This window comes from Rattus norvegicus, chromosome 5, assembly GCF_036323735.1.
Source record: "Rattus norvegicus strain BN/NHsdMcwi chromosome 5, GRCr8, whole genome shotgun sequence".
NCBI classification, from domain to species: domain Eukaryota; kingdom Metazoa; phylum Chordata; class Mammalia; order Rodentia; family Muridae; genus Rattus; species Rattus norvegicus.
Window position 1 is genome coordinate 76428301 of NC_086023.1, and position 18287 is coordinate 76446587.

Below are 18287 nucleotides of genomic sequence, written 5' to 3' on the forward strand. Positions count from 1 at the left end.
GGGGCAAGACATTAGTGCAGACACTTTCACTATGAATAATGCCTGTTCACTCAATGGGGCAACGAAAAGAAAAGAACATGGGGCTGAGGGTCATGGACCCTGGCTTAAATCATAGCTCCACTCATGTGACTGGAGGTCACATTAATTCAGTTTCATTTGCTTGGTGGGTGTTTTGCTTGTTTGTTTTGCTATTGTTGTTTGTAGACTTCTAAACACAGCCTATGAAGTACCTCAAAAAGCTGAAGCCCTGGCTCAGTGATTAAGGGGCACTGGCTGCTCTTCCAGAAGACCCGGGTTCAATTCTCAGCACCCAAACTGCAGCTCCATCTATAATTACGGTTTTGGGAATTTGACACCCCTTCAGCACTGCACGCACAATGAGAGAGAGAGAGAGAGAGAGAGAGAGAGAGAGAGAGAGAGAGAGAGAGAGAGAGAGAGTGTGTGTGTGTGTGTGTGTGTGTAAGCAAAACACCTATACACATAATACATAAATTTAAAAGTATCCCAAAAAGCTATTATTCATAGGAGAACCTTGAACACATTTTTCCCCTACGTGACTTAAAGTTCCAGGAAACACCACCCAAGAGTTCCCAAGGCCCAAGGGTTGAGCCTCTAAATTTAGAGTAAACTTTTAAAACAAACTCAAGTTTCCAGGTCCAGCTACCAAACAAACTTAGACTTTGAATTCTAATGAAATCCAGAAGCTTAATTCTACAAGTGTAAGTTCACTGTGGATCACAAAGCTAAGACAGCCCAAATGATGCAAAACAGGCCCTTCACCCAGGTGACCTCAAGGGCAGGCAAGGATCAGAACAGGCCCTGCTGAGGCAGCTCACTGAAACATTCCTGTACCACATTACAGCATCATCTGCAGGAGGAAAAGGAACACATGGGAGGACTGCCCCCTTACAGAGGAGATGGTTTCCCATCTGATTTACGGAGAAATTAAGATGTCAGGAATATGAGGAAGATATATTTAGGCCTCTAGAAAAGCACTGAAGAGTGTCTAAGGTCAACAGTAACCAGCTTTGAAGCAGGAAAAAAAATAGAACAAAGCAGGAAAGTCATTGTTTCCAAAGCTGTTCTCTGCATTTATTCTCGGACTCTGTGACATCTTTCCTTGAGAGTCACTAACTCAGGCTTCAGAAAACAGGCTGACACATCAACACCCTAGTTTGGGTTGGTGCCTGGCAATAGTTGACCTCAGTCTCTCTTTACCCGCCACGCTCAAAACCTGGTCCTAAATTATTCTTCTTAAGAGTTCTTTAAAGGCCATTAACTAGGCAACTAGAATGCATAGCCGGGTAGGGAGAGGGGCCTGAAACACTCTGGTGGAGATCTATGTTACTCACATACAAAGAGCCTTCAACATCACAGAGACCAGTTGGTTACCCCTTGTGTACACCAATCTGCAGATGTTCAAGTAAGTCCCTTAGAAAATGACAGTGTTTGCACAAAACCTATGCACATCCTCACATACCTTCCCTGGATCATATAGAATAACATGCAAATGCCACGTAATGGTTGTAATGCTGCATTGCATTTGTGAAAATGACAAGAAAAGGTCTTTACATGCTCAATATACATGTCATTTTCCCAAAACACTTTGCATTTTCAGATGGTTGAATCCACAGACAAGAATCCTATAGAAAGGGCAAGGTTGCCCAGACTTTCCCTATAACAAAGCAACTGAAAGGGACGCCAGCCAGAGTGAGGGGGAAGGGCACCCAGAGCTGTTCAAGTTGCTGACACTTAGGGAAAGGAACACAGTAAAACCAAGCAGACAAATGGAAGCTACCAGCCCTGCACCACTCTAGTCTTCCACACAGGTCCTGGGCTCAAGCATCTCGACAGGGAGACAGGCCACAAAAGGAGACTGAAATCTTAAATGAATAAACAGCTTCTTGTACACAAATGCTTCATACCAGCACTATTCACAAGACCCAAAAGATGAAAACAACCCACATATCTGTGAAAGGAGACTAACAGAATGTGGAATATCTGTGTTGGAATATTATTCAGCCATTAAAACAAAAGACAGTACAGTGCTGAGAGATGTCCAGGCTTTCCCTTCAGAGTGATAAACACTGTAAAACATGAGAGAGGTGAGGATGGCACACAGTACTGAGGAATACAAATGCCACTTTGTAATAGCTGATAGCCAATTTTACATTAACTATAATAAGATACTAAATAGGAACATGGTCCAAAGAAACCCAAAACATTTTAGATAGCTTAATTTTCTGTTTAGAAACCACTTCAGGTTTTTAATACATTAAAATACTTCTCACCATTTTTTTGGTAAGTTATCATGCTTTGTTTGGTAAGTTGCTTGGTGTAAGTTATATAAAGTAGAATCATTTGGGAAGACAGAAGCATAACTGAGAGAATTCCCTCACCAGACTGGCCTGTGGTACATTCTCCTGATTGAGCAGCCTGGCTCATTGTGAGTGGTGCCATCACTGAGCAGACAGCCATAGGAGCTGTAAGAAAGCTGGCTGAGCAAGTCATGAAGAACAGGCCAGTCCTTTATGGCCTCCGGGTGAGCTTCTGTCTTGAGCTCTTACCCTGATTTCTCTCTGATAAGAGTGTGACCTTTGACTTGAGAGTTTTAAGAGGAAATAAACCCTCTCCTCCCCAAGTCACTTTTGGTCATGGTGTTTATTACAGCAATAGAGACAGTTATCCTTTCAAAATGCTAAAAATGTACTCATAAAAGACTTTCTTACCAGCTGACTCCTTCTCGTTCTGTTTTTCATAAAGAGTACCCGCAGACATCAGGAAAACAATAACCAGGAATACTGGAATTCTCCATGAGCCAGCCAGTGATGCTGCAAAGTATTAAGAAGTCATAATTTTAGTTAACACATCAATTTGAGATTATTTCACAGGGAAAAACATTTTTAAAAGGCCCTTGAACAGGTAGACGCTAACTAAACGACAATTTCACCCTTGCTCTCAAAGGATCAAGGCATGTGCCAACCTACCCTTAGGAGGTCAATCTCCAGTCCTTCATATGCATCCTATACACCCACAGGTTTCACATTACCCCAAACCCAAGTTCAACCCTGTGTAGCACCTGACACTACGACGAACAGTTTGGTGCAAACCCTGAAGTCAGGGAACTAGCCTGGTTCTCCGAAATATCACTAGGGTAGAACTCCAGTTTCAAAAAAGACCCAACAAACCCTAAAACTGTAGGCAGAACTCCCACAGTACAGAGCTAAGTCCCCAAGCACCTGCCGCCTTCCCTGAGTCCTCTTCTGCCTTCTGAAAATTTAACCTGAGTCACATCATAAGAAGACCTTGCAGATAAACCTCATAGTTCCAACTCCAGAAGCCTACTGCGTACTTCTCTTAAAATCAGACCCTGGGCAGAGACACTTTCAGTTGGCTGGACTTGGCTGTTGCTTTCTTGGGTATGGGGGGTGGAGGGGGGTGCAATTTATAAAAACAACTTTAGGTTATCTGCTACTCTAAGTTGTCCAACTATTTTCTTTTAAAGTAGAACTTGTTATTTCCATCAATCCAGACTTAGAAGTCTTGCCCAATCACGTGAGTCATGCTGAAAAGCATGCAGCAGCAGCAGCAGCAGCAGCGCCCCAGCTAAGGGAAACTCAAGGCTCTGAGCAGCCCTGACAAGTGCCATCTCTGCTCAGCCATGAACGGTCTTCCTAGTGCTCCCTGAAGCTCTGGCACCTCTCCCTTGTGACCACAGATCTGCCACTCGTTCACAGGACAGACAGTCCTTCACCTCTTGGGAAGAGGGTTTTGTATTTCACACTTTCTTCTTGTCTAAGCTCCTCCCCCATTCCTGCCCCAGGACTTTCTTCTCACCCAGACCAAAACGTGTCTCCAATCCCTTCAACATGGCCCAAGCCTCTTGTCATCCTGGGGTGCTTATCTATTTCCTCCCCAAGCTCTCCATAAACAAAGTGAGCTAGAAGGTCACCACCACTGCAGTGTGAGACACACTAACTCTTCAAGGACTTACTAAAGAATGTGCAAGGAACTCAGAGACCAACATCTGAAAACAGAGTATTTTCACTGAAGATTAGTGAGAGCTCAAAGCTCAACATTTTCTAGAGTATGTTAAAGTTTCTTAAGTGCAACATACAAAGACCCACTTCCACTGGTCAGCCTCTGATGACCTTAAACTACAGTTACTAGGTGGCTGGTTTTGAAGAAGAAAGGACTCACCTATATGAAAAAGCAGTATCATCCAAACAGGAATCGAAACTGCTCTCAAGTAGTGTTGAGTGCTTGCATTCCACTTGAATGAAACCATCAGCACGTAGCCCACTACCAATGTCCAGATCTTAAATAAACAAGACACAGTTGTAACTAAGTACAGCAAAGAGCTTATGTTCTGCAAAGCTGCAGCATCTGTACAGTGTAAGTACTCTGCACAGACCGGATGCTACGGGTGGCCTGCCTGGGTCGTCCCTCTTCATTTAGATATGTTTAAATCGGCAACTAAACCCCAGGCAGTGATATTCATATACTTAATAAAGTACATTGTTTTAAGACATACAAAAGTTCAAAATCCACTTAACATTTTAAAAAACAAATATATATATATATATATATAGCTTTATTTTTACCAGAAATACTCATGCAATTTTTAGTTTGGGAACTGTTCTAATACCCCAATTTAACATGTTTTTTAAAGATAAAATAGTTACTATATAAGTACCATATTTAAATATTTAAATTACAGTTGATTTTGTAGAATTCCTAGAAGTTTCTGTTGACTAATGTAAAGGCAGGGGTCCTAAAAAGAAACAGGCTAAAGAGATCCCATACTTTAGCCTATAAAATGTTAGTGGAGAGTTGTTATTTTAAACTAAGAGGAGCTAGCTAAAGTACAAGCCAATTGATAATCTAAGTAACCTAGTCATGTGCACCAGTTAAAAAGGGTATCTGGGCTGAGCTAGCTCTGCAGCTGTTGTGTAACAATTTCCTCCTAGATTAAAGCATCCTATCCTGCAGAAAGCTCCTGCAGGAAAGCAAACAACTCAAAATAGCTTCAGGAAGTCCCTGAAACTGACTAGATTTGCTAGGCCCCACCTTGCCAGAGTAAGCAATAAACTAGTAGAGTACTCCTCAGAAGAAATGAAGCTGAACTGCAAGGTGACCAGAACAGCTGCCTGGAAGAAGCAGAAACCAGCTGAGCTACTGTAAAAGGGTTGGAACTGAGGCACCTGGAAAAGACACTCTCCACCCTGTTGAGCTGCAGAAATGCTCTACAGTGTGATCCACATTTCCTAGCTTTTGTGTTACCATACTGGATGGGTGTTGGCAATGAAGCTGTCTTTGAGTTATTTCTGCTCCTATTAGTAACTCCAATAAAACTCATCGGTTCACCAACTTAAAAAAAAAAAAAAAAAGGGTATCTGGGGGCTGGGGATTTAGCTCAGTGGTAGAGCGCTTACCTAGGAAGCGCAAGACCCTGGGTTCGGTCCCCAGCTCCGAAAAAAAGAACCAAAAAAAAAAAAAAAAAAAAGGGTATCTGAAAAAAAATGTTACAAGAAGAAATAACAAAAGTTGAAAAGAGAACCAGCCAGGGTTCATCCCCACACCCTACAGCTAAACAACTCTCACTAAAGCAGCACTATAAGCAGCTAAGCCTGCATACGCACAACTCTTCACGAGAACACTTACAAACAACAATTTGTATTTGTGTGTATGGTATTTAGCCTCCACATATGTCTGTGTACCAAGAACACGCCTGGTTCCCTCAGAAGCCAGAAGATGACACTGAATCCTCTGTGGTGTGACAGTTGTGACCTGCCATGTGGGTGCTGGTGATTAAACCCAAGTCCTCTGCAGTAACAGTCCTCTTAACTCCTGAGCCATCATTCTAGCCCTAGTAAAGTCTGTTTTCTTAACCATAGGGGAAACAAGTGGTGCTAGAAAAGAAATGAGAGTACAGCCTCAAATAGAGTCTTTCACAAAGGAAGACACAACCAATTTCAGTAATTACAAAGCGGTGAGACAGTGGCCCTTAGGAAAGGGCTGGACTTCGCCCTACCCCACACACTGCTCATCAATCCACAGATCCTGCTGGTCACTCAATAACAGGACTAGAATCCAGCTTCTAAACCTGTGGGCTGTGACGTATGTATAAATCAGAGGGGCATGAAAAGTCTGTCAGTAGTAGAGTCTCTGAACACGCAATAATGAAAACGTAATCCAAAATCATATACACACAAGTCAGAGGTGTTTCCTGCAGTTAAGTCACGGAATTTCACTACTGCCTTGGTTCTAACCTAAAGGGCAACCTTTGCACTCACAGCTCTTGGACTTAGCCTCTTCTCGATGTGGAAAAAGAACATTTTAAGAATTTTCTCATCATCATTCCACAGCATGTAGGTACCAACTATTCTGTCTGCATGCACCCTTTTAGAATTGTTGATTTTTGAAATTACTATTTGAGCTGCTGACCAATTTCTTTAAAATAAAAAAAGTAAAAGATCCTCAGGTGATTTTTGGCTTGAGTCTATGACAGAATTCCCAGCAGTTTTTGAAATGGCACTAAAAAATAGCCTTGCCGGGGTTGGGGATTTGACTCAGTGGTAGAGCGCTTGCCTAGCAAGCGCAAGGCCCTGGGTTCGGTCCCCAGCTCTGAAAAAAAAAAAAAAAAATTAAAAAATAGCCTTGCCATTTTGTACTGTGTACATACTTATGCAAAGCAACGCTCTCAGCATTGATTATAAAATCAAACTAGCAATGAGCTGAAAAATACTGAAGATGCTGTGCCTACAGGATTAAAATTCACCCAAGATTTAAATCTCTGAGAAAAAAAAATGAGCACACTTACCTCATTAGCATGCAAATTTGCTTTAATTTTTAATAAACAGTAAATTATATATACACCGAATAATTGTTTTAAGATATATTTATGGAACTGAAGATATGGCTCAGTGGTTAAGAGGCTGCTCTTCCAGAGGATCTGGGTTCAGTTCCCAGCACCCACACAGGGGCTCACAATCATCTATAACTCCAGTTCTAGGGGATCTAATACCCTCTCTTCTGTCTCCACAAACACTACACACATGTGGTACACAGACATACATACAGGCAAAACATTCATACACAAAGTAAAAAATAAATTAAAAAATTAAATAGTTATGATATTAACAGTAAATGTTTGATTATGAACCTGCCTTATATAGCTACATAACTAAGGTCATATGATATTTTCTTAGGTAAATAGAAGTCTTGAGTGAAGAAAGTTTACAAAACTCTGGGAAAGTACTAGTGAAGCCCACAGAATACACAAAACTGGGACTAGCAGAATCGGAGACAACCTGCTGACCTACAGACCTAAGGTAACCCACAGCTAGAACAATGTGCTAATTCAAGGAAGATTATTGCATTTAATGACGAGAAAAACAATGCTGTGCTTTCAGATCCAAAACCCCATGTACAGACACACGCTAGAGAGAGCATCTAAATTCAGCAGTCGATATAGAAATGGCTATTTAGGGGTTGGGGATTTAGCTCAGTGGTAGAGCGCTTGCCTAGCAAGCGCAAGGCCCTGGGTTCGGTCCCCAGCTCCGAAAAAAAAAAAGAAAGAAAGAAAAAAAAAAAAAGAACATGTAAAGAAATGGCTATTTATAAAAAAAGCAACTAGGCACCAACAAACTACATGAGCCATAAAATTCAGGCTAAAAAGCAAAAGAAACTTGTACTTTGATATAGACACGGCTAGGTGGGTAAACTCGAGCTTACGAAGAAGTAGAGAGAGAGCATCGGCATTTGATAGCTGTTTTCAGATACTGGGCGTCTTAAGGTTTCTATTGCTGCTGTGATAAAACACAATGACTAAAGGCAGCTTGGGGATGAAAGGTTTGTCTTCAATCCCACACCAAAGTCTATCATGGAAAGGAGTCTGGGGAGGAGCTCAAGTCAGGAACCTGGAGCTGAAGCCTTGAAGGAAGCCTACTTACCAATTTGCTTAGTTTGCTTTCTTAAATACCCCAGGGCCACCTGTCTAGGGGTGGCACCACCCACAGTGAGCTAGACCCTTTCTCATCACTGATAAAGAAAATGACTATAGACTTTGTCTACAGGCAATCTGATAGAAGCATTTTCTTGGTTCAATTATCTTCTCAGCTAACTCCAGCCTGTCAAGTTGACTAAAGAACCAGGACAGTGGGGGAAATGAGCATCTGGGAAGAGGCAAATAGCTTAGTGGAAATTATGAATTAACATATATTACTACAGTAAGTATAAATTTTTCCAGCAACCAATAGCTGTCTAAAAACAGAGTAAGTTTCTACCTCCTTATGTGTATCCAGATGAAGTCTGAGAAGCTGTTATCCCTACTTACAAGGAAACCTGTGTTGCTAAAAAAAAAAAAAAAAAAAAAAAACTGCACACCTCAGATATTTTAAAAGAAATTTTGTTCTAAAGAAAAGTATGTTATTTTTATCCAGTAAACATGAAGCTCATGGATTATTACTTCAGGTTAGAACAATTAGCTCTTCAATATCTCCCCTAATTCCACCTTCAGGACTGTTCTACAGAAACTCTACATGGTGTGCAGATAAATACAGAATATTCGGTTGCTCCAAAAATGGAAATGTATTCAGCACTGGAGGAGTGTGGTGACTATATTCAGAAGCACAGTGTAAATTTATGCATGTGAAGTATAACGGTAAAAATACACTCAACAATAAAAACAATGAAAATAATCGTCAGGCAGCTGGATCTCAAGAGGCGCTTCACGTGCTCACACTTGCTTTTGCAGAATCTTCTAAAGGTATTTAATACCTTCCTAAGTAGAAAAGGAAGGGAGTTTCCTTTTAAAATGTGCTTCCTTGGGTCTTACTCAGTTTTACAACCATTCTCAAGTAGTTCTTCATAGAGACTCACAGAAATACTGTTAGTTCATAAGACAGCCATTTACAAACACTTGACTTTTTGGATAACTTAATTACCAATGGTTAAAAGTGTTTATTACCTCTAAATTTGTTGGAATATACAAAGATCTGTCATAAACATTCCCTAAAAGGCATCCGGGATAAAAGAATTTATTCCACAGCAGGATGAAAAGGAAAGAACTATAGCTGCAAGCAGTAACAGCAAAGGGTCCATAGGAGGCCAGCAACCGCCCGATGAGAGCAGTATGCACGGAACTCCATGTTAATATACATCATCATGACACAGTACACGTACAATAGGGAAAGCTTTCTGTAGTACAGTGGTTATATATATATATATATATATATATATATATATACACACACACATACACACACATTTGTATGTATATATGTGTAAATACATGAAAATAAAACAAAAAAAATACTTGATATGTTCACCCAGGTTCTAAATAAATTTAGAAGGCAAAGCCAGTTAACGATGGCAGTAGGGGGGTGGGGATGACAAGAGACAGGAACAATTTACTTTTACCATATAAATTTCTATGCTGCTTAAAACTTCTTTACATAACAAGTATGATAAGCTTTTCTAAAATGGCAATGAAAAGTATTTACACTCCCTCAGTGATCTCTATCAGGCTTGTCTCTGTTTTGTTTGGAAGGGAAGGGGATTAAAGTCAGCAGAGGCTCTATCACTGAGCTGGCTTTCCAACCTTTAACTTCAGACCCCAAAGAGTGTTTCTTTGTTTAGATACAGGATCTCACTGTCAACTGACCTCAAGGTCACAATCCTTCTGTCTTGATTTCCCAAGCATTAGGTTTACAGAGCTACTCTGCCCAGCAACAGGGTTTTACTCCCTAATCCAGATGTTAACTTCAGATCCATTCAGCCTTACATTACAGGCAAACCTGCTTGTGTTGGAAGTTCCTTCCAGGCATAAGTCTCTGAACCACAGCTGACCTGAGGACATACTTACATTTATTCTCTCTTAAATATGTCCTGTCCTCTCCAAAATACATAATCCAACCATCTTTTAGCACCAGTGTGCTAGACATTACATAAGATGACCTAAAATTTGGCAGCGTTTAGTTAGCTCTCCAAGTAAGGCACTCACTTTCCTTTCAGGAGACACAATTACACCAGTGGTTACACATGGCACACTTTTCAGTTAAATGGCACAGTTAGGTCTCAGTGCGTTAAAGTGTATGTATGCATGCAGGCCCACCTGCCCATGTCAGAACAAAGTCTGGCTTTGGGATGTCTTCCTTTTAGCATTTCTCCAGTTTTTCTTCCTTTCTTCTTGTTCCCTTCTCTTTTTCTGAGGCGGGTCTCTCACTGAACCTGGAGCTCACCTTTTTGCCTAGACTGGCTGGAGAGCAAGCCACCAGGATCCACCAGTCTCCCCATTCTAGGCACCAGCACGCCTGGCTTCTATTTGGGTTCTAAGGATCCAGACTCAGGTTCTCAAGCTCTTTGCCCGATGAGCCATCTCCTTGGCCCCTTTTCCTAAGTCTCTCTCAGACAGGAGTCACCAGCCATCCCTAATCACTGCTGGGACAGCAGCTGCTCCAAGTACTTCATTCTCCTTTAAGACAGCTTTCTTCTATTTTGAAAACTATTCTCTTGGTCATCTGGTCCTTAAGAGTCAGGAATTTGGGGATTTAGCTCAGTGGTAGAGTGCTTACCTAGGAAGCGCAAGGCCCTGGGTTCGGTCCCCAGCTCCGGAAAAAAAAAAAAAAAGAACCAAAAAAAAAAAAAAAAAGAGTCAGGAATTTTTCCAGCTAAATCTCTTAACTCTGAAAGATCTTCCTCTCAGCTGCTGCCAGGTAAGCAGCAATAAACCTCACAAGGTTTCCAAGTGGAATGGTGTAGCTCTGAGAGGCTGGCTGGCCAGGGTGCACTTCCTAAGAGCCTCTTGTGACCCTGAACTAAGAACTCGAAGGGACTTAGACATCATTCAAGCCAGCCCTTCAATTTGCACAGCTAGGGAGCTGAGTGGCCCAGAACGAGGCCTTCGTCACAGGCACAAAGCAAGTTACAGCAGAGTTTATAAGTCAATGCCCTCTGATCCTCACTGTTTCTAACACTACTTCTTCATAACAGAAGAAACGGGAGGCAGGCCATGGAGAAAACAAACCTCCTGCTGCAAAACCTAGAAATGTTTTTTTTCCTTAACAAGTCTGAACAAAAGGGAAGGGGGATCAAAAGATTCCTAGCAGAGAAAAGGGCTTAAGCAGGGGCACTATTAATTTTTCACATGTATCTTGCATGATTGTACACCACCGGGAAAGTTACATGGAAATCTGAGCAAGGGCATCAGACGAATTTTTTTCTTAAGCCTTCTGAAATCACTAAGTGAAGACAATATTCTAACACACTCGAAACACCTGCTGGAACCATGAAGTAGATCAGCATTTCACTTGGAACCAGGACACAGTGCTGGGAGGGAATCAGGGTAAAGAAGACCTTGAGTAATCCCAAGTGGAGCGCAGAGGAAGAAAGCATAAGAACAGACTGCGAACAAATGGAAGTGCACAGAAGCCGCAACAGAAAGGAGAAATGATGGGGCCTGCACACCTGCACAGACAGTAGGAGAAACAGAAAACAGTATGAGCTCCGAACTAAGTCCAGGGCGACAGCTGTGATCAGTCCAATTTTTATGCTCTTTTCGTTTCTTTTCTAAGCTAAATATTTAAACATATGTGCTTGGACAAAGGTTCTCTGCCCTTACTGAAGGGCATCTGAGATCTGATGACAGCAGATCTATGCCTGCCAGCAACAGGTTCAGAGTATGAACTGATTACTCTAGTTTTTCAGATCTGAAGTCTCTTCCCCCTACTGGGCAGGGCTGCTATCACAGTGCAGCTGTACCGGTGTTAGAAGCTAGGTCAGTGCCTAGCATGAAGTACACATGCATAAGCTCCATCTTGAACCGTCTGAATGTGGGTTTGCTTACCTGGTACTTGTCTCTCTGGCTCTGCCATGCTGCCTCACATTTACAAGTTGTCTTAAAGCATAAGGGCCAATGTTTTGTATCAGGCAGCCCTGCTTGGGCTCACAAAACCAAACACTGTGGTCTATGAGAAAGAAGTTACATGTAGCTTCGACCAGTGTCAGATGAAGGCTAACACACCTCACTTCATCCACTTGCTACCCCCCTATCAGCGTTGGCAGAACTCAACCCTGACACTTGTCTCCTGGAAAGATCAACCTTCAGGCACTCACTTCAGCTTAGTACTCTCACCACACACTTCTAACTCATGTCTCTTATGGGTTTGTTGTGCTTTTTAACTCCCCTCTCGGCTCCCTCTCTCCCATCTCTGTGACCAAACAACTGTGTCAGGAGCCCTTTGATAGTATTTATTGAAAGGCTATGGGTGTAGATCAGTGGTAAAAAATTATATGTGACTGTCACATATAATTCAACACATGTAAATACAAACGTGATGGTTGACATCAGGAAAAGGATACTAAAAGGTATATATATTGAGCTTCACATGGCTTCCTAAGTGTGTAAGCCCTTCCGCTTGCTCTCTGAGGGACTCGTAGAAATGGCCCATTCCCTCCCATCCCTGCTAATGTACCTCTGAACGCCACCTCTAACTCCAGCTGAAAAGAATACTATTCATACAAGGCAAGCCTTCCTCTTCTCATTTCCTAGAGTTCAATGGATAACACCTGAGTTTTAGCAGCAGCTGAAAATGCTACAGAATCCGTAATGGTGGCTGGATTTTTGAGGACTTTTCTTTACACATTATAGTTTGTTTTTTTCTGTGAGGGATTTAATCCATGTAACTGACTTACTTAACAACAAAGGGAAACTGATTTTAGCTTCTTTTTGTAAAGTTATTTTTAAATATTTATTTTTATCATTTTTATTTAAGGATATGTAAGAGACAACCCATGTGTACGCAGGTGCTTGCAGAAATCAGAAGAGGATGCTGGGATCCTTGGAGTTGGAGGTAGAGGAGACTATCAGTGAACCAACATGGGGGGCACAGGGATAGAATTCAGGCCATCTGGAAGAGCAGCAAGTGATTAAGCTCTGAGTCCCTGAATTTATCGTCTTAAGAATCAACAACAGGTCTGGATCTATAGGTCAGTATTTGTCTTACCTAGGGCCCACTAACACCTGGGTTTGGTACCCAGCACAACTTTTAAAAGGTGAACCACAGATTGGACAGTACTGTGAGAAGTGTACACTTACCTCTGTATATGTCTGTTCCATTAGGATATGCTAATATATGAGGTTGAAGGTACAATTCAGTAGCAAATAGGAAGCCCCCAGCAGCTCCCACCCCCCCAAAAGTACTCATATACAATCATATGACAAAGTACTTGACAATGTGCTCAATCAACTTTAAACCTGAACCAAATGGTGAACTCATGATCCTGAGACCAATTAGCAATCTACCAACACCCTTTGGCAAGTTGAAACCTGCTTTAATAAAGGTAACTATTTTGTAACTTTAATAATCTCGGAGCATACTCACTTTTTCACCAACAAAGTGAACAAAAGTGAAATAGTACGAGGTGTGTATGCTGGGTCTCATGCTCTCTAGGAATAGCTCTCTTCCTGGCATTGCATTCTTAGCCCCTGTGGTAGTTTATCGACCAACATTCTTAAGATTCTTAAGCATTAAATAACCACTTCATTTTAACCTTACCCAATAAATACGTGGTCAAACCAACTTGATATATGGTCTGAATCGGGAAATGTCTCTAAGATTATCTTTGAAATTTCCTTCCAATTCTGAAGTTCCTTGATTCCCTAAGAATGACACCTGGGCGATGCAACCATAGCCTATCTCTGCTTAACGTAGTCCACTACTGTAGACCGGGGCGGATGCGCAATGGCCCACACATAATAAAAAGTTATTGAAAAGCACCCAGAGTCACGCAACTAGGGGGAAAGAACTGAACTCACCCAAGGGACCTTTTCCCTACATGAGGGCAGGTTTCAAATCACATCCGCCTCTCTTGAAGGAACTGGGCCAAGTTTCTCGGATGTGGGAAGGCGGGCCGTCACCCGCGCTTACTGGAGCAGGGTGAGAGGACCTTTGGCCGCCTTGTCGCGGTATCCCGGGTCCCGCCAACCCCGCACGCACGCACTCACTCACCCACAAGCTGCTGAAGTAGTCGAGGCCGCGGCAGATGAGCGCGCCGGCGTGCGCTAGCAGTACCTGTACGCCCAGGTAGCTGCCGAGGCAGTAGAGACCGTAGAGCAGCGGACCGCCCGCGCCCAGCAGCAGCAACAGGCGGCGGCGGCGCAGCGCCTGCTCGCCCAGAGCCTCCACGCCGTAGTCTGCGAAGCAGAGCGGCAGCAGCAGCGCCGCCAGCACGATGGGCGTGTGCGCGCGATGCAGACGCCGCAGCCACAGGCGGCCCAGGCGCGTGAGCGAGCTCTTGAACGGGTGCAGGAAGGTGCCGCACAGCACGGCCCAGAGCAGCGGCCGCAGAAAGGCCTCGAGGATGAAGTACACAAGAACCGCGGCGCCGCAGCACAGGCACACGAACAGCACGGCGCCCGTGTTGTAGAAAGCCTGTTTGATGGGCTTATCAAAGCGCAGCGCCAGCGCCGCGGTACGCGGGGTCTCGCTCGGCCCGGCCGTGCGCGGGACCCGGGGTTCCGACCGGGGAGAACCCCGCGGGCTTGGCTCTTCCGCAGGGCCGCCACGGTCGGCCATCGCGCCTCTGCCTGGACCGAGGGGCGGGGCTGCGAGCTGGCGAGGAACGCGAGGCGGAGGCGGGCGGTGCAGCGAGGGTTTGTGGGTTTTGTAGTTTCCAGACGGCGGTGGAGCATGCGTTAGAACCCAGGGAAACTACAACTCCCAAGAGGCTGAACACAAATGCCTCCGCCCTTGGGCCCAATGGTCCCTCAGGGACCAGGTAACAAGTTTTAAGGGGATCCAAGAAAATAGGGGTGGGGGTGGGAGACCGACGCTTTGATTGATGTCAACTTTTCCGGGGACAGGATCTCATAAGAGACTCTTTCAGAGATGGAAAACACAAGCTTTTCTTTATGTTTGGGAAGTATTTTTAAAAACACTGAGGCACAGACTTAGCTTTACTGATTTATTTGATAAAAACTTATTTTTAATCGTGTGTATGTAACTAACGTGTGTGGGTGGTCAAAGAAACCAGAAGTGTCTAATCTCCACAGATACAGGCGGTTGTGAGCATCCTGGCCTGGATGCTGGGAATAGAACTCAGGTCCTTTGGAAGACTGATACACCCTCTCAAACACTTTTTAAAGTGTCCTCGGGTGTTTATGAAAGGATTTTAAATAGCTATTACCGTTTGATAGTTTCTGGTCTAAGTGCTTTGCTCCTATCAACTCGTTTTATCATTTGAACATCCCCTATAGAGATATTACTAGTCATGTTTTGCAGGAAATCAGGGCCACAGAGAAACTGAGTACCTGGACTCATACAGCTAGCTATCAAGTGGGTGAAGTCAGTTCACACTGTGGACCCTTAATCTGTGGTTCTGCCTATGTTAATTGATCTAAACCTTTCGAGGGGATCCTTTCAAGTCTGTGTAAAGTTCCTTAGAGAACCATAATGTGCGGCGGCTATTAACCGTTTGTGCCTCATACAGCGTGGGAACTCAGTATGGGAGCAATCCGAAAATCTCGGAGTGCCTATTCCAGAGTGTTAAACAGCCACTCTTCGCTTTTAGTACCTGGAGTCAGGTCAGCAAAGCTCCCCAGTGCAATGTTCTCTCTGACGAGGTATAATGAAAATCAGAGTTCTTACTACAGGATGCTTATGGGAAAAGAGCAAACCGTGAGCAGTGCAGCATTCTTCTGCCCGAAGGAAAAAGTATTGTGATCCAAGCCTGCTTCCTGTAAAATATGCGGAAGAGGATTTTTATTTGAGGAAGAGACAGAAGGAAGAGACATAAACGGAGAAAGGGAGAAAAGGGGTGGCGGGGGGGGGGGGGGGGGGCGCCGGCCTTTACACCTTTACTGAGAGCTCAGTGTGAGAGGATTCCATCATATTACTCCCAGCGTGTCTTCTCTTTCTCTTCTAGTGTAAATGTGGTAGTTTTCACATGAAGAAACATTGCTAACTATGTCCTGGATATAAAAGGATTCAGTAAGTGGTGGGGAAAAAGAAAGAAAAAAAAAACAGAAAAAAGAATTCCTCTCTCCTTTCCATCTTGCTCATAAGTGTGGGGCCACGGGTTTTCAGCGTCTGGGGTCTTTGGAGTTGGAGTCAGCAAATGTTTGCAGCAGTTGGGCTTACGTTTTACTGAGCTACTTAACCACTTTGTTCAGACCCTCTGATATCACCATCGCAAATTATAGTCGTCAGATTTGCTGTCAGTGTGCATATTCATTGACTTGAGCTGCTCTTTATATAACAAGGTGTCACCTTCACCATTTTGGGAAGTGGGAGGTGCTTGACACATGTTCAGAGCCATGAGTCAGCATCCACCACCCATGCCACCCTGGTGCTCAAAGCTCAAGAGTCTAGGGCCCGTCACAAGATGAGCAGTGCTTCTGACATTCCGTCCCCCCAAATTTCTAATCCCTGTAGAGCCGAACCAGAGGGGACGAAGAGGTCTTTCTGCTCAGCTTAGAGCACCTGTGCCTTTTGTCACTCAGGCCTTGAACCAGTCACTTGTACCCAATGGTGAAGCATCCTCCGTGAATGGCTACTTCACTTCGAGCTTCCCTAAGAAAATGGCCTCAGAGCACATCCAAATGACCCCCTGAAGCCAGCAAATCTCTCCGATTATGAAATCTAAGTACCTGTAAACATTAAGGAACTCTTTACCAAAGGACGCAAGGCCTCTGAGTGTTGCCTGAATTGTGTTGGGGCCCCAGCTCAGCAAATGGAAGAGACTCTGTCATGGTACTATACTCTGTTCCCAAGTCTCAGTGGAACTTGAACTTGCTGCACCTCTCAAAAGGGTTTGGCAGGCATCAGGTAGAATTTCCATTGAAGGAGAGAACTCTTAACAGAAAAGAAACCAAGGCAGTATAAACGGAGAAGTATTTGTATGGCCTCCTGTACCCTGGGTTTTTCTTCACCTCCCCTAGGAGTCAGCATGCTGCTGTCAACGTTGCTGGTTGATGTGTCTGTCTCCCTACAGAGCTCCCAGAGAGCAGGGACTGGAACTGCTCCCATTCTGTGTGTCTATAACCTGACCCAGCAAAGGATATTCATGATCCAGAGTAAGAGATCCAAACATAGCAAGCAAGGGAATGAATGTGTGCTTTCCTTTCCCAACGGCCTGTTTGTGCTTCCTACATAATACTGAGACTTTCAAGCACACATCTGGTTGCTAGCAGGGAGACACAGTGAGAAAAGGCTACTGTGTGGAAGATACTGCACAGCTGAAAACTTGATGACAACTTTGTAATCGTGGAGAGTTAGAACTGCAAAGCCAAATTATCTTGGGCTGTTTTAATAGTCCCCTTAACAGCCACTTATCATTCACCCCTGTGTCTAACCTAACATCCTTTGACCATAAGGTAAAACCTTTAAAATATATTTTTAGCAACCCTATATATTTTTAGCTCTTTCATCCATCTAAAAGCTAAGAATGTCATCAGAGAATATCTAAGTACATTGTAGAGTTTTCCCTTCTTTGATATAACTTACCTACTTGTACCCTATGAATGTTTTTGGTTAATGCCTAAATTTATGTCTTTGTCCCCCACCCCCACCCCCCAAGACAGTGTTTCTCTCTGTGGCTCTGGCTGTCCTGTAACTCACTCTGTAGTCTAGTGACAATTTTGGAATTTCGGTTTAAAAAAAAAACCATAGAAATACTATAAGAATTTTTTTGTTTTAATCCCAGGTGTGGAGGATATGAGGCTACTTCCCAGCAGCTGACTATGATTTGCCTCATGCTCTAGTAGAGGCATGGTTTTGCCAGCTGCAGGTAGTTGCTGCGATTGTGTGACGTTTAGAATTCTGGGAACTTTTCAGAGAGTATATAAATGTTAGTACCCCAGGTGGTGGGGCAGGTAGTTGTTGGTCATCCAAGCAAGGGGGTGTTATTCGTGGTTTGTTAGTAGTCATGCTCAAAGAAGAAACAGAAAGAAATACGATTTTGAGATCTCTCTCTCTCTATCTCTTCTCCTCTTCTTTCTCTCCTATTTAAGTGTGAAACTGGGGGCTAAAGGGTGGAAAAGAGAAGAACCGACAAAGTAGCAAAGACCAACTGCACTATACACCAGGCTGGTCTCGAACTCACAGAGATCTGCCTCTGCCTCCTGAGTGCTGGGATTAAAGGCATGTGCCACCACTGCCCAGTGACCTTCTTTGTTCTTTAATAAAACCTCTTGTAACCACTTCCATGCTGAAGTATACCTATTAGAGCAACCTGGATGCATGCATAGTCCTAGGCCATAATCAATCCTTTCTCCTTTTGAGATG

The 18287-nt window shown here is 43.5% G+C and overlaps 1 protein-coding gene across 6 annotated transcripts in view; it reads right to left on the bottom strand.

Annotated features, from left to right (window-relative positions):
- Window positions 1-14808, bottom strand: part of Tmem245 (transmembrane protein 245) — a 76952-nt gene extending 62144 nt beyond the window's left edge. For 5 of the 6 annotated variants that reach the window (XM_008763737.3, XM_039111408.2, XM_216388.10 and 2 more), the window contains exons 1-3: window positions 14013-14808; window positions 4201-4318; window positions 2730-2831 (exon numbers count right to left, since the gene is read on the bottom strand). In XM_008763737.3, the coding sequence (XP_008761959.1) occupies window positions 2730-2831; window positions 4201-4318; window positions 14013-14579 (787 nt within the window). In that variant the 5' untranslated portion in view covers window positions 14580-14808. 6 annotated transcript variants of the gene reach the window in all.
- Window positions 14809-18287: the final 3479 nt, after the last annotated feature.